This window comes from Trematomus bernacchii, unplaced genomic scaffold, assembly GCF_902827165.1.
Source record: "Trematomus bernacchii unplaced genomic scaffold, fTreBer1.1, whole genome shotgun sequence".
Lineage (NCBI taxonomy): Eukaryota > Metazoa > Chordata > Actinopteri > Perciformes > Nototheniidae > Trematomus > Trematomus bernacchii.
This window is the reverse complement of record NW_022987739.1, coordinates 26,907,388-26,923,060: the sequence shown is the minus strand read 5'-3', so window position 1 is coordinate 26,923,060 and position 15,673 is coordinate 26,907,388. Positions and strand designations below refer to the sequence as shown.

Genomic DNA, 15,673 nt, shown 5'->3' with positions numbered 1-15,673 from the left:
AACGGTCTGCAGAGTCACAAACCCTCAAAGTACACCCTGTAGCGAGTAAAACTCTAACACAGAAAAGACCTGTCTATGCTGCCCCAGAACGCCTCGTTGGAGATTTCTCTTTTTCCATTGTTTACTTCTTGGGTATAGTGACGTATTTCGGGTATAGTAACGTAACGTAACGGCCGCAGAGCCGTTACGTTTGGACCAATCCGCGGACTTCCTCACACACACACACTCGGCGGGACGTTGCGAGGCTCGCTACTGCGAGGAGCGGGACACTGTGGGCTGGCTCACTGGTGTGGGGTCGGCGAGACAGCGAGCCAACGCGGAACTCAGCCTGGGCACACACAAACTCCCAGCCAGGCTGCGGGTGTGTGTGTGTGCCCAGGCTGAGTTCTGCGGTGTCTCGCAGATGGCCACTGGGCTCACAGGGAGACGTTTAGGACAGAGAGTGAATACACATACTATACAGAGATGCTGTATGAGAAACCAATGTGAGTTTGGAAAATTGCACAATATACATTTATTTTAGTAGACCTCAACAATGGAATTATGATCAGTAGAAATGGCCATGACATGGGAATGGGACATTTAAGAATAAAAGCAACTAAAGCACTGCTCTGAAGCAGTCAGCCTTTGTTGTTTTTTGTGAGCAAAATTCCTGCTGGTTTTGCTGGGAAAAGTATAAACTACACAGTGACATCATGTCATGGCGCCTTTCAGACTTTGGTTAGTGGAAAAGCAATCTGGTGCTAAGGTACGTTTTTTAAGTTTAACCAACTCCGAACCAACACTAGGCCAAGAACGGATCATCTTGGATGAAGACTCATTTTAGGGGTACCGGTATTTATCACAACAGATATCAAGCTTGTGTACTTTGAGATGACAATACGATAATACACTGTGGAAAAAAGTTATGATGGAAAGATCGAAGGAGGAGGGACAATACTCTCCAACTAAAAGAAAACGTAAGCTGTTGCGTGGAGGAGGAAAGGAAGGAGATTGATAAAAGAGCTGCGCGACAGACAGTTCTTGACAGATTTCTGCAGGTTATGGTTCAGCTTCCTCTCTCTCTCTCTGAGGATGGAGAGCCTAGATGGAGATGAACTCTGCTACCCACAACTCAACTCCTCCTGCAAGAAACCAACACATCCGTACACTCAGGCCATGCTGATCTATGTCCTGCTTTCATCCATCTCTCTGATCACTGTGGCTCTTAACCTGCTGGTCATCATCTCCATCTCACACTTCAGGCAACCTTTTATGTTATAAATTGTACACATATTGACCATTAAGATGAAATTGTTTTGATCTGGTGAATTGTAGTAAACAAGTCTTAATACAATTTTTGTTCCAGCTTTATAATTACAATATCTGTCTTTATGCTATTCTTCCTCTCCAGGCAGCTCCACACCCCCACCAACCTCCTCCTCCTCTCCCTGGCTGTCTCCGACCTGTTTGTGGGCCTCCTGCTGATGCCCGTTGAAATAATCTACATCGAGGCCTGCTGGTTTCTCGGTGACATCGTGTGCACTCTGTATTACGTTATCGACTACATCATCACATCTGCTTCAGTAGCAAACATGGTGCTCATATCTGTTGACCGCTATATAGCCATTTGTGACCCGATGCATTACGGCACCAAAGTCACAAAGAGGAGAGCACAAATCCTGGTGTGTCTGTGTTGGATTGTCTCTGTTTTCTACAGACCTCTGCTTTTGTACGATCACCTAGAGAAGCCGGGCCGGTCTAACTCTTGTTTGGGAGAGTGCGTTGTTGTCATTAACTACATTGCAGGAGTTATTGACCTTGTTTTCAGCTTCATCATACCCATTACTGTCATCATAGTTCTGTATTCAAGGGTGTTTATAGTGGCTTTGTCTCAGGCTCGAGCCATGCGTTCCCATATTGCAGCTGTAACAGCGCAGCGTTCAGGGACAGTAACCGTGAAGAAAAAAGAGATGAAAGCAGCCAGGACTCTCGGTATTGTTATTGTTGTGTTTCTGTTCTGTTTCTGTCCGTATTATTACCCCGCTCTGGCAGGCGAAGACACTTCCGTCGATGCTTCGTCTGCAGCTTTTGAGATCTGGTTGGCACATTTTAACTCGTGTTTGAACCCGGTCATCTACGCCTTTTTCTACCCCTGGTTCAGAAAATCCATTAAACTCATCCTGACACTTCAGATACTGAAGCCTGGTTCCCGCGAGGCTCAAATACTATAGTGACACTCTGAGTTGTTGAAAAGTTGTTTTTTATGAAAGGGGAAATGTAATAGTTTGCACCAGTGTACAACGTACTTATATTTATTCATTTAAGTAATATCACAATGTAGGAAAACTCTGTTACAAGTCAAATACATGCATTCATAATTCTACTTAAAACTACTCACAATCTTCCCTTTCAGAATATAATATATTTTAGTGTTAAATGATTGATGTTTGAATGTGATTATCAGTCTAATGTTGCACCTGATAAAGGAGGATACTTTGTTTGTGATGTACATACTGTACAGCTTGTGAATTTTATCAGCAAAGTTGTATCTTTATGAAAGTGGATTTGTTTAATGTATTTGTAGTAATGATCAGAAACGGACTATTGAAGAGATACTGAAGCTGTCAGATAAATGTGGAGGATTAAAGAGGAATGTAAATGTTCTTTAAACGGATATATTCTTTATGAAAAAGGAAATGTAATATGTTCCAGCAGTGGATGGGTTTTCACATTTGTAATAGTTAATAGTGTAATGGGCAGGTTCTGGGGAATCTTATTGTACTTTACTCTTTTAACTTACTGTGTTTATTATTGTATTTTACAATGACTGCTTGTATTTTAAGTGCTTTATTTTACGAGGAGAGGGTTATGAAAGGAATCTTGTTGTAGGATTGCTGTATTTGCTTTTTGTTGGTTATTGTGTTAAGGATTTTGTAAATGTTTTGTTGGAATACGCGCCATGTGATAATATCAGTAACCATGTTGGAAATAAGCATTCTCACTTTCCATGTTATCCTTGGATTGTTTTCTATATCCATAAATAAAATCAATCTTTGGGGTAATCTCAGTAACACCACACTGTTAGTAAGTCCTGCATTCATAATTGTACTTAAAGCACAACATGTAAATCCACTAATTCTGCACAAGGGCCAATAACTTGATGAAGAGAAAAATACTTTTTCTTGAAGGTTATTTCAGGTGGTCAGAATAAAACATTATAATGTTCATATACAAGTTTAAGGTATTTTAGAAAAAGGAAATTATGTTCTTATTCAATGTTATTAAATTAAATTCAACTGTATTTCCATTGTGCAGCAGAGTTCAGGTACAAGTCAATAAAATGCATTAAGCATCCAACCAGAAGTACCTATACTAATATATTAAAGAATTAACAGGAAGTGCAGTAAAGCATAAGTGATGCTATACGTTACAATGTACGTTATGAATGTAAATATTGTTAATATGTTTTTATAGAGGATGACAAGAGAGAATAAAGCGTGAAAATATAAGTTGAAGGTACACATCTAGTGATATAATACAGGGTTGGTGACTTTAGAGACACAAAAAAAGGAATAATATTTCCACTTTTAAAATCTGGTGAAAAACACAGGTAACAAAAAAATATAATAATAATAAAAATAAAATTATTAAATGGAATTTATAAAACGCCTTTCACGGGAACCAAGGTCGCTGAATATATATATATATATTTTACTGATTAAAGGCTAAACAGCATAGCATTTAGATAATAGAGGTCCTTAATAGATTATGTTAAATATATGGATTTTACTGAAGATCAAATTAACCTTAACAACTAATATACCCCAACATGATGGAGTTCATGCAAACCATGCTCGTTACTGATCAAGCTCAATATAATATAGAATATTTTAATAAGAAAAAGTGAGTGATTACTTCACTTAAGCAAAACATTCTTGACAAAGTTATTTTAAGAATTATTCCCCAGAAACAATATTTGTATTTTCTCTTTCTTTATTTATATGGTATTTCTTGTGCTACAACATAGATGAATGAGTGCTGCAAAGTTTTTTTCTAAACCAGGGGTAACTACACACTCCATAGCAGACATTATATATATTAGGATGTATGAGAAAGTCCATTAGATTAATAAAAGATGAACAAGACTCAGCATTTCTCGTCATATCATAAGACTCTTAAATATTTAAATTAAGTTGTGTAAGTAAATGCACTCTTAAAACAAGAAATACATATTATTTTAATGCTAGGAATGTATGCAAAGTCAAACCATTGTTACTGGTTAAATCTTGCCAAATATATAAGATAGAATAATTCAATAAGAACAGTTTGGATATATGTTCTTAAAATTAGATTACTTTTCATGAGCAAAACATTCATGACTATTATTATTGATTATTATTATGTCTTATTCGACAAAAAAGTAAGACTTAATCCCCGGAAACACGTTTATTATGCTTTTCAAAAGTCATTATTTGCAGTTTATCAAACCATTATAGAAAACAGAGCCGCCTGGGGGAATCTGATCTTTAATTACCAGCTTCTTTTTATTAAATCCTGTGCTGCAAAGTTATTATATTCCGTCCTAATTTCCTCAGTGCTAATGAGGGAAATCACACTTTCTATATACTTTAAACTACACGCTCTCCTCTACAGCACGTTGGCGTCACAGGAGCCAGGCTGCAGTATCTGAAGAGTCAAAATGAGTTTAACAGACCTCCTAAACCAGGGGTACAAGAGAGCGTACACCAGTGGATTCATACAGGAATTACAAAACAAAAGCCAGATCCCAAACGTTGAAAACTCAACGCCGGTTATCAAGTCTTGTCCCCCAAAAGAGGGGTAAAAATAAGGACAGAAACAAATTAAAAACACCACTATGACAACGCCAAGAGTCCTGGCTGCTTTTCTTTCTGACTTCTTGGCAGTGACCTTGATCGAACTCTGGATTTTGACGCCTGAAATATGAGAGCGCATGGCTCGAGCCTGAGTCAAAGCCACCACAAACACCCTCATATAAAGCACTATGATGACAGAAATGGGGCCGACAAACGTCAACACGACATCCACGGACCCTGTGATGAAGTTAATCATGACTATACACTCTCCATAGCAGGCACTGTATATATTCGGGTGTTTTAGGAAGTCAATGAGTATCACGCCGTTGTAGAAAACAGAGGAGGCCCAACACAGACACACACACAGTTTGACCCTCATCTGAGTGATTTTGGTGGGGTAACTCAGGGGGTCGCAGATGGCCACGTGCCGGTCGATGGATATGAGCACCATGTTTCCCACCGAGGCAGAGGTGAGGATAAAGGAGGTGTAGGAGAACATTCGACATATCAAGCTCCCGAGATCCCAGCAGCCCCTCAGGAGGATGATCTGAAGCGGCATCATGAAGAGGCCGACCAGGAGGTCTGAGACGGCCAGAGAGAGGAGGAGGACGTTGGTGGGGGTGTGCAGCTGCCTGGAAGGATATCAACAGTGAACATTAAAATATGACATTATTAATAAAGTACATATCTATCTATCTATCTACCTATCTATCTATCTATCTAATACACAAAATAGGTCCACGTGCATTCAGATTACCTTATGTTCTGTCCTCCTGTGTCCTACATTTCATGGTATTTTATTTAATTGCTTTTTGTATTTTTACAGTCTTTTTGTTGAATTTTATGTTTATTTTTATCCGTTTATTTGTATTTCACATTCTTATCATGTTGCTTATAATTTTATTATGAATTTTCTTTCTATATTGTACACAAAACTTCGATTTGATTACATTTTAATAAAGCAATGTGACTGGACTCAGTAACATAATCAAAATTAATTATACCAAATATATATGTTTACATCAGGGGTGTCCAAACTACGGCCCGGGGGCCAAATGCGGCCTGTGTCCTACTTTTAATTGGCCCGCAGCTGCCTGGAGAGGAAGAATATCACCAGTGAACATATATTACATTATTCTGTTAAATACACAAAAAAGTCCACATGCATTCAGATGACTTTAGGTTTTATCCTCCTGAGTCCTACATGTCATGGTATTTTATTTAGTTGCTTTAGTGTTTATTGTTTACTTCTATTATATTATATTTTATTTTATTTACTTGCACTATTATCTGTTTTATTGTGTTGCACTGTTGGAGGAGCCTGTGACCTAAGAATGTCATTGTCATAACTACACTGTAGCTATGCACACATGACAATAAAAGCCTTGAATCTGTCTTTTGGTTATTATTATATTATATTATATTATTTGTAATTCACGTTCTTATCATGTTTCTTACAATTTTCTTTTATTTCTATATCGTACATTGTCATCTATGTTTGTTAATCTGTAAAGCCCACTGACACAATATTGGGCTATATAAATAAACTTTGATTTGATTGCAGTAAACATCTTAATAAAGCAATGTAACATTATGTTACATTGCTATATTAAGATGTTTACTGCAATCAAATATATAAAACATATATTTGTAACATAATCAGAATTAATTATACCAAATATATGTTAATGTTTACATCGTCAGTTTTTAAATATGGATTGTCTATATTGTGATTTTATTATATTGTATTTTAATCTATCATTTATATTTAGTATCTGTACACGGTGTAAAGGTCTCAGAGAAATGTATATTTCGGGATAAACAGTATAAATGAAATTTGATTTTAATGCCAGGTATTATTACACATACAGTACATACATAAACTCATTAAGTACATCTAGAAATATTATGCAAACTTTTCCTAAAACTGTAAAACTGACAGGTAATATTACACATACTTTGGTATTTTTGGTGGTAAATTAAGAGCAAATATAGAAGTATTATAAAATGTATTCCTAAAACTATTCTAACAGTAAAGAAGTATTTCATCTCAGGTTCTTCTAGATAGACACATATTTAAATATGATTACAGATTTGTTTCTACTGTACAGTATTTTATTTTACATTCTCTATCTCATCTATCAAACCTGTACATATCTTACTTATTTATTGTATCAATTGCATTATTTGTTATGGCACTATTTTACTTCTTGTCTATTTATGTCTTAAGTATAAAGCAGGTTGCATAGTTGGAGGAGCCCAGGACTTCAGATAACAGCTGATTTTGTGCATAACACAATTAAACCTCTACATCTTAAACTAAAAAGACAGTTTACAAGAGATATAAATATACAACAATTGAAAATACAATAAGAACGAGACACATTTCTGAGACTAAAAAGGGCATTAGAGCCGAATTCAAAAGTGGAAGAGCTGTGCAGTTTTTAAAGCATTGTGCAGAAAAATTAAGAACTTCCAGTATAATAATAATAATAATAAAACATGGGATTTTTATAGCGCTTTTCCTATTTCTCAAAGACTCTTTACATAAATGGAGTGTCAGGAATGACTCAAGGGCATCACAAGCATTAATGTAAATATACTTAGTACCAGTTTGTATATTTTAAAGAAGTACAGAGTCAGATATTATGCAGCAGCTTCCAACATTGATATCATTGATTTTGATGGTTGCAGAGTTATAAGTTATAGCAGTAAGAGTACTAATAAAATGCAAAACATGTTTATATATGTATATATTTCATTACAGTTGTATTTGTATTCTACTGTACATTTAATATTTTCAGCATTCTGGTTTATCATATTCCGTCTAAGATGTGCAAAGCTTACTAGATCCTTCATTTTACTGCACCATTGTATTCTATTTTTTGCACTATTTTACTTCCTATTTATCCATGTCTTAAGTATATGTTGCATTGTTGGAGGAGCCTAGGACTTAACATGTACATTGCAAACAACCACACTAGCTTTTGCGCAATATGCATTCAAAGAAATACAATAAGAATATGACTAATTACTGTACAAAAAAGTGCAGTATCGCGGAATTTACAAGTGGAAGAGCTGTGCCGGTTTAAAAGTGGCAGCATTGTGCTGAAATGTGCAAACTATTTTTAGGAATTTGCTAACCTTTAAAGTACGTACAAGAAAGGACACATACAAAGATGTGCATTAATGTAACGCAGTATGTACTAGTTATACGTATATATGTTCTGTGTTAGGAGGAAAGTCAAAGAGCATGCAGCAGCTTCCAACATTAATATCAATAATCAAAGACGTTTGCAGAGTTATTAGTTATAGTAGGAACATTTCTAGCAAGTACGTTTAATGCTGAATGCAATATACTGTATGTGAATGTCTTAATGTAAGAAATATCTCTATTGTGCAAAGGGCAACTCCTGTAAAATAAGGTGCAGAGACATGCAAGTAAAGACATTAAACATTCTAGGTGACGCTTGTTAGTAAATGGTCATGCCTGAAGTGTGAGATAGAGATGATGACCAGCAGGTTTAGAGCCACGGTGAGCACGGAGATGCACGCCAGTAGGCTGTAAATGAAGATAAAGGCTCGGTGCTGCAGAGGCTTCCTGCAGGAGGAGTTGAGGAGTGGGAAGCAGAGCTCAGTCTCCATCCTCAGAAACCAGACGAGAGGCATGCAGCTCTGGTACCCTAACTCTCTGTCATAAAGACTAACAGTTATCTCGCTCCTCCTTTTTCACTGTGACAAAGAAAAATCTAAAGTAACCCAGCATTTACAGTGAACCTCATGGATTAAACACCAACCTGTTGATTTCTTTTCTCCATTAAAAGCCTATTGCACCAGACAGTCAATATCTTATTGTATCTTCACTAATGTGAATTGATATTTATGTTTAAATTAAATGTATGATTGATGTAACCTCATTTATTTTTTCAATAATTTGGCTGTTTGTAGGGATTATGATTAATGTTGGAAAACGTCAAAGTTAAAAAACTAAAATTATTATATTATACTATTAATGTTGCTATAAAGGCTGACACCAAAATGATGGAGTTCATGCAAACCATGCTCGTTACTGAACAAGCTCAATATAATATAGAATATTTTAATAAGAAAAAGTGAGTGATTATTTCACTTAAGCAAAACATTCTTGACAAAGTTATTTTAAGAATTATTCCCCAGAAACAATATTTTTATTTTCTCTTTCTTTATTCATATGGTATTTCTTGTGCTACAACATAGATGAATGAGTGCTGCAAACTTTTTAGTTTTTTTCAAATCTCTCCATCATTTCTCCAGCAATTACGGTTAAAAACAATCTTTAAAGTGGACCTATCATGCTATATTTAAATGATATATTGTAGGTCCATACCTATATAAGGTATATTTATACGTTTCTGTTTTCAAAATACCAAACAGATCATGCATTTTAGCCATGCCTCATTTCGCTCTATTTGCTGTTCTCCAGCCCTGTTTTTGCAGGGGGCTGATTCTGTGAGCTGCAGCTGACCACGCCCCCCTGCAGGAGAGGGGAGCGTGCTCTGATCAAGTCAGAAGAGGGGGAGAAAAATAATAATAATAATATTAAATTCAATTTATAAAGCACCTTTCATTGCTAGCAGCAATCCCAAGGTGCTACAGGAGGCATAATAAAAACAAACAAAATAAAAAAAAGTTTTAATCAAAAGCTTTTTTAAAAATAAAGGTTTTTAGGGCTTCCTTGAAGGCATCAGTGGTCTGTGGAGTCCTCAGGTGGTCTGGGAGGGAATTCCACAGGCGAGGAGCAGCTGCACAGAAAGCCCGATCTCAGAAATAGATCTCCATCCTCCGTGTTTTATTATAGCCTATTATTATATAGAGTCGTTATTCATTTGTTTTAAAGCTCAATAAATAACAAAGAAGACCTTTGACTTTTCTAATTTTGTCCGGAAAACTTTAACGGACATCTTGACCGGCGAAAGAAAACCTAACTGAAACTCTGCCGCACGGTCCCCTCGTTCCTTGGAAGAGGCGGAGAGGTGGGTGTTTGTCATCTGCTGGTGGACTAACCGGAGAGAATTACAGTGCTTGCCTCGACGGGGAGGGATTGCATTGAATTAAAGCAGCGGGAGCAAACGCTTGCCTCTGGGAGGGAGAAAAAAAGCCACAGCGGAGAATAAACAGAAGGCTAACCATGGCAACCATGCGCGGGAAGTCTTCCTTGCTGCTTTTGTGGCAGACTACAGCGCCACTTACAGGCCTGGCATATGTACTACAGCGTCTCCAGCGCTTTCGAGCGGCAATGGCCGGCCGTGGCCCAACCCCACATTCCCCTGATAGGTGGAGAGTTGGCCCAATAGCCGTAGCGCCACCGTCCTGACGTCAGGACAGTGTTCAAATCTGGATCAGTTTTTATCAGTTCCGATGCAGCCCCTTTTTTAGAGATTTGGGTATGGAGGAAAATAGAGAGGGTTGTGTTTTCTGACACTTGGTGAGTTCCCTGGAACACCGGGGACACATATTCATGTATAAAAGACGTACAAAAGTGCATTTTGCATGATAGGTCCCCTTTAAACCAAACTCTCTTCTGTACAGCGTCACACGAGCAAGGCTGCAGTATCTGAATGAACAGACCTCCTAAACCAGGGGTAACTACACTCTCCATAGCAGACATTATATATATATTAGGATGTATGAGAAAGTCCATTACATTAATAAAAGATGAACAAGCTTAACATTTCTCGTCATATCATAAGACTCTGTTAGGGTTGGGCAAAGGTAGGACCCAAATGCAGACTTCAAAAAGGAAAAAGGTCAATAAACAAAAGGCGAGCTTTATTCCAAAGCCGATGAGCACAAACACAAGGCATGAAAAAACATAGATAGCACAAGGTAGCGAATACAAACAAAACTGACCTTGACTGACATGGAGGGAGACAGGAAAAACCAACAATGAACCGACCAGGCACACAGGGGAAGACAAGACTAAATACAGAGAGGGGTAATCACAAGACAAGACACAGCTGGGGTAAGGGAGGCAGAAACACAAGGGCAACAGGTGAACACAATCAGACAATCAGACACACCAGGGAAACTAACGACAGGGAAGGCAAACACTGGGGGTGTTTCTCAATCGCGAGTAAAGCTGCTTCCGAGCCACTATTTCAAGCATACTACGTCATCGAGTGCCGCCGAAGTACTGTTCCAATCTCCAGTATACTTGGAAATCTACCGAGCCCGGCGTACTCCGTTTGGAGAAATATCGAGTCTGCACATGAGTAGACTTCGCGGTCTTAAAATCCTCACAATGCTTTGCGCACGGACCAATTTCCCCAAATCTGTGGCGGAAGATGTAAGGCGGGGCCTCTCATATGACGCACACCTGCACACTTGCTAGCGTGTTCCACACTTCGTTTTCCGAATGCCAGGAAGTATTCTTGACTCGCTTCTGAAGCAAGATGCTCGGCAGACATGTGCTACCAAGCAAGCGTACTCGCGATTGAGAAACACCCAGGGAGTAGGATCAGACAAGACACAAGGAGGAAAACATTTCAAAACAAAACAGGAAACCAGAGACAGAAAAAGACAAGACAAAACACAACACAGACAGATCGTGACAGACTCTTCAATATTTAAATTAAGTTGTGTGAGTAAAGGCACTCTTAACACAAGAAAAACATATTATTTGAATGCTGGGAATGTATCCAAACCATTGTTATATTACATTACATTGCATTGAGCTGACGCTTTTATCCAAAGCGACTTACAATAAGTGCATTCGATCAAGAAGATACAAACTTGAAGAAAACAGAATCATATAAGTACATCAGAGGCCTGTACTACGAAGCTGGTTCAACCTAACCTGGATATGTTTGAGTTAGCCGGTTGGCCCAATCCAAAACATACGCGCTCTGGCTAAACTGTACTACGACGCTGGTTATCAAGTGGATCGCTCAAGCCAGCCGTGTCCTATCTAGTTAGGTGCGCGTTCACATGAAAGGGGTGGTATTTGGAGCATACTGACAGCGCAGCGTCATACTTCCTGAATGAAAAGTGAACTTTAATATTAGTCAAATATGAAGAAGTTAAACTTTAAACATCCATGACTTAAACACTTTATCCAGGATAAAAGCCACATAGCTGCACCTGCAAGGTGAATACAGCTGGTAAAAGAAAAAGTGTTTGAATGCGTACATTAACAGGTTTATGATATCACTGCCCCGTCCAAGACACGAGTGGATCTGACTTTAATTAGGAGAATTTGACTCGAGTGTTTCGTCAACTTAATGTGTTGCTTAAAATAATACTTCTGCATACAGTATGTGACACTGTGAGTGTTGCACGGCCAGATACGGCTCAAGAAGCTGACTCAAATAAGGAAATATATGATACATTATGATGTGATATGATATGAATGATAATGGGACACATCGACGTCTGCACTCACAGTGCCGCGGACTGTACTTAATGTTACTCTGATCCGGTTACTTATGTCGTGGCAGATATTTAAGTAAGCTTTCTTAACGCTAATATTATAATAGTCAGATTGCTCTGAAGATGGGAGGGGATATTCTATTAATTTTCACGTTCACACAGTCAGTTGATTTTGGCCGGCCGTCTTTCCTGCAACGGCAGTTTTTCTGTATTTCCTCTATCCTGTAATATGAATTGATCGCTTTAAACTCCGCACACGGAGCTCTGATTGGTCAGCAGGCGGTGCTTTCACTGAGTTGATCTCTTAGCCTGCCACCTAACCTGCTCCGGAGCAGGTTTGCCGCTCAGCATAAGTTACCATGGAAATCTAGCCTGCTAAAAAGAGAACCAGCGTCGTAGGACCGGAAAGCCCGAGATTTCCCTGAAGTTAGCCGGCTAAGCGAAAATCCAGCTTCATAGTACAGGCCTCAGGTTTCATAGAGCCAAAACATTTCAAGTGCTACTCAACTGGCTTTAGATAAGCCAGTCCTTTATTAGTATATAAGTGCTTTGTTAGTAATTCTATCGCTCGAAGTGGAGTCGAAAGAGATGAGTTTTCAGTCTGCGCCGGAAGATGTGTAAGCTTTCTTCTGTCCTGATATCAATGGGGAGCTCATTCCACCATTTTGGAGCCAGGATAGCAAACCGACGTGTTTTTGCAGATGGGAACTTGGGTCCCCCTCTCAGTGCGGGTGCAGCGAGCCGTTTGGCTGATGCAGAGCGGAGTGTACGTGCTGGGGTGTATGGTTTAACCATGTCCTGGATGTAGGAAGGGCCAGATCCATTCGCAGAATGGTACGCAAGTATCAGTGTCTTGAAGTGGATTCTAGCAGTTACTGGAAGCCAGTGAAGCGAGCGGAGGAGCAGTGTGGTGTGGGAACATTTTGGAAGGTTGAAGACCAGACGAGCCGCTGCATTCTGGATGAGCTGCAGAGGTCGGATGGCACATGCAGGTAGACCAGCCAGGAGGGAGTTGCAGTAGTCTAGGCGTGAGATGACGAGAGCCTGGACAAGAAGTTGCGTCGCTTTCTGGGTCAGGAGGGGACGTATCCTCCTGATGTTGTAAAGAGTGTATCTGCAGCAGCGGGTTGTAGCAGCGATGTTTGCGGTGAAGGACAGGTTGTTATTTAGGGTCACACCCAGATTCCTTGCAGTCTGAGTCGGGGAAACAATAGAGGTGCCGATGTTGATTGTTAGGTCAAGAGTGGGACAATCTTTTCCCCGAAGGAAAAGCAGTTCAGTCTTGTCAAGGTTGAGCTTGAGGTGGTGAGCAGACATCCACTGAGAGATGTCTGCTAGACAAGCAGAGATGCGTGCGACGACCTGGGTCTCTGAGCGGGGAAAGGACAGAATTAATTGGGTGTCGTCAGCGTAGCAGTGGTATGAAAAACCATGCGGTCTAATGACTGATCTGAGCGAGTTTGTGTACAGAGAGAAGAGGAGGGGACCAAGGACAGAGCCCTGAGGGACCCCTGTAGTTAATTGACAAGGGCCGGACTCGGACCCTCTCCAAGTTACCCTGTAGGTGCGGTCTTTGAGGTATGAGGTGAGGAGGGAAAAAGCAGTGCCTGAAACTCCAAGTTCTTGGAGAGTGCGAAGGAGGATCTGATGGTTCACCGTGTGGAATGCAGCAGACAGGTCCAAAAGGAAGATGACAGAGGAGAGGGAGGCTGCTTTAGCAGTGTGCAGTTCCTCAGAGACAGCAAGGAGAGCAGTTTCTGTGGAGTGACCTGCCTTGAAACCAGACTGGTGCGGATCCAGAAGGTTGTTCTGATGGAGATGACAGGAGAGTTGTTTAAAGACAGCGCGTTCAAGTGTTTTAGACAGGAACGGGGGGAGAGAGACAGGCCTGTAGTTTATAACATCAGACGGGTTGAGAGTGGGTTTCTTTAGGAGAGGGTTTACTCTTGCCTCCTTGAGACTGTTTGGAAAGTGACCAGAAGTTAGAGAAGTGTTGATGAAATGGGTGAGAAACGGTAGAATATCAGGAGTGATAGTCTGAAGGATGTTTGAGGGGATAGGATCCAGAGGACAGGTGGTAGGACGGGCAGAGATAATGAGGGTAAGAACCTCACTTGGAAAGAGAGGGGAAAAGGAGGTTAGTGTGTGGGTGAAAGGTGGGTCTGGTGACCCAGCGGTGAGTAAAGGTGAGTCGGAAAAAGAAGAACGAATATCATCAACCTTTTTTTCAAAGTAGTTAACAAAGTCGCTTGACAAAAGGGAGGAGGGGGAAGGGGCTTTGGGGGGTTCTAAGAGGGTGGAGAAGATGGAAAATAGTTTTTGGGGATTGGAATAGGAAGAATGGATTTTATCTTGAAAAAAGTGTTTTTTGCCTGAGAGATCGAAGCAGAGAAAGAGGAGAGGAGAGCCTGGTAGGTTAGGAGGTCGTCATGGTGTTTGGATTTCCACCATTTCCGCTCAGCTGCCCGAAGGATGGTTCTATTAGCACGCAGTGCGTCATTTAGCCAGGGAGCAGGAGGGGACTGACGAGCCTGCCGAGATGTGAGAGGACAGAGAGAGTCCAGAGAGGATGAAAGAGTAGAGAGGAGAGTTTCTGCAGCAGAGTTTGGAGGCAGGAGTTGGAACGAGTCAGACGAAGGGAGGGCTGAGAGCACCGATGAGGTAAGAGTAGAGGGGGAGAGGGAACGAAGGTTACGGCGGACAGGTGCAGCATTAGAAGAGATTAGTTTGTTATGTTTGGAAAGGGGTAGAGAGAATGAAATGAAAAAGTGGTCCGATGTGTGAAGCGGGTTTACAGAGAGGTTAGAAGTGGTGCAGTTCCTTGAGAATATGAGATCGAGGACATTGCCAGCTTTATGAGTTGGTGGGGATGGAGACAGTGAGAAAGCAAAGGCGGTTAAAAGTGATGTTAGTTCAGATATCTTCCCTGTCTGGAGGTTGAAGTCTCCGAGAAGTACAGTGGGAGGGCCAGTTTCAGGGATGTGTGAGAGGAGATTATCTAATTCCTCCAAGAAGTCCCCCAAGGCGCCTGGTGCACGGTAGAGAACAACAATGGTTAATTGTATAGGATGGGTTACTGTGACGGCATGGAATTCAAAGGTGGAAGGGGTGAAGTTAGGTAGTTTGAAGAGGGAAAAGCTCCATTTGGGAGAGAGCAGGAGACCAGTGCCACCTCCTCTGCCAGTGGGTCTGGGTGTATGGGTGAAGGAATATGCTGTGGAGAGAGCTGCTGGGGTGGATGTGTTGGATGGTGTAATCCAGGTCTCAGTGAGAGCAAGGAAATCCAGAGACTGCAGGGAAGCGTAGCCAGAGATGAAGTCAGCCTAAGGCCCCTGACACACCAACCCGATTTTGGGAGTCAGAGGCCGTCAGAGGGAGTCGGGCATTCGCGGCGCCCTACTCAGGTTGGTGTGTCCCGCACCGTCGTCTCTTTACGGCACATTTTCACA

General features: G+C 40.6%; 2 protein-coding genes across 2 annotated transcripts; one reads left to right on the top strand and one right to left on the bottom strand.

Moving 5' to 3' along the window:
- Nucleotides 1–890: 890 nt before the first annotated feature.
- LOC117495374 (trace amine-associated receptor 13c-like) lies at nt 891–3,045 on the top strand. Its single transcript, XM_034146582.1, has 2 exons — nt 891–1,244; nt 1,394–3,045. Exons 1-2 carry the CDS (start codon nt 1,075–1,077, stop codon nt 2,211–2,213), a joined length of 990 nt encoding a protein of 329 aa, XP_034002473.1. The 5' UTR covers nt 891–1,074; the 3' UTR covers nt 2,214–3,045.
- Nucleotides 3,046–4,061: 1,016 nt separating this feature from the next.
- On the bottom strand, nt 4,062–8,462 carry LOC117495517 (trace amine-associated receptor 13c-like). Its single transcript, XM_034146793.1, has 2 exons — nt 8,308–8,462; nt 4,062–5,449 (listed from the first exon to the last, which is right to left on the bottom strand). The coding sequence occupies exons 1-2, from the start codon at nt 8,460–8,462 to the stop codon at nt 4,630–4,632; spliced, it is 975 nt and encodes a 324-aa protein (XP_034002684.1). The 3' UTR covers nt 4,062–4,629.
- Between the last annotated feature and the right edge of the window lie 7,211 nt (nt 8,463–15,673).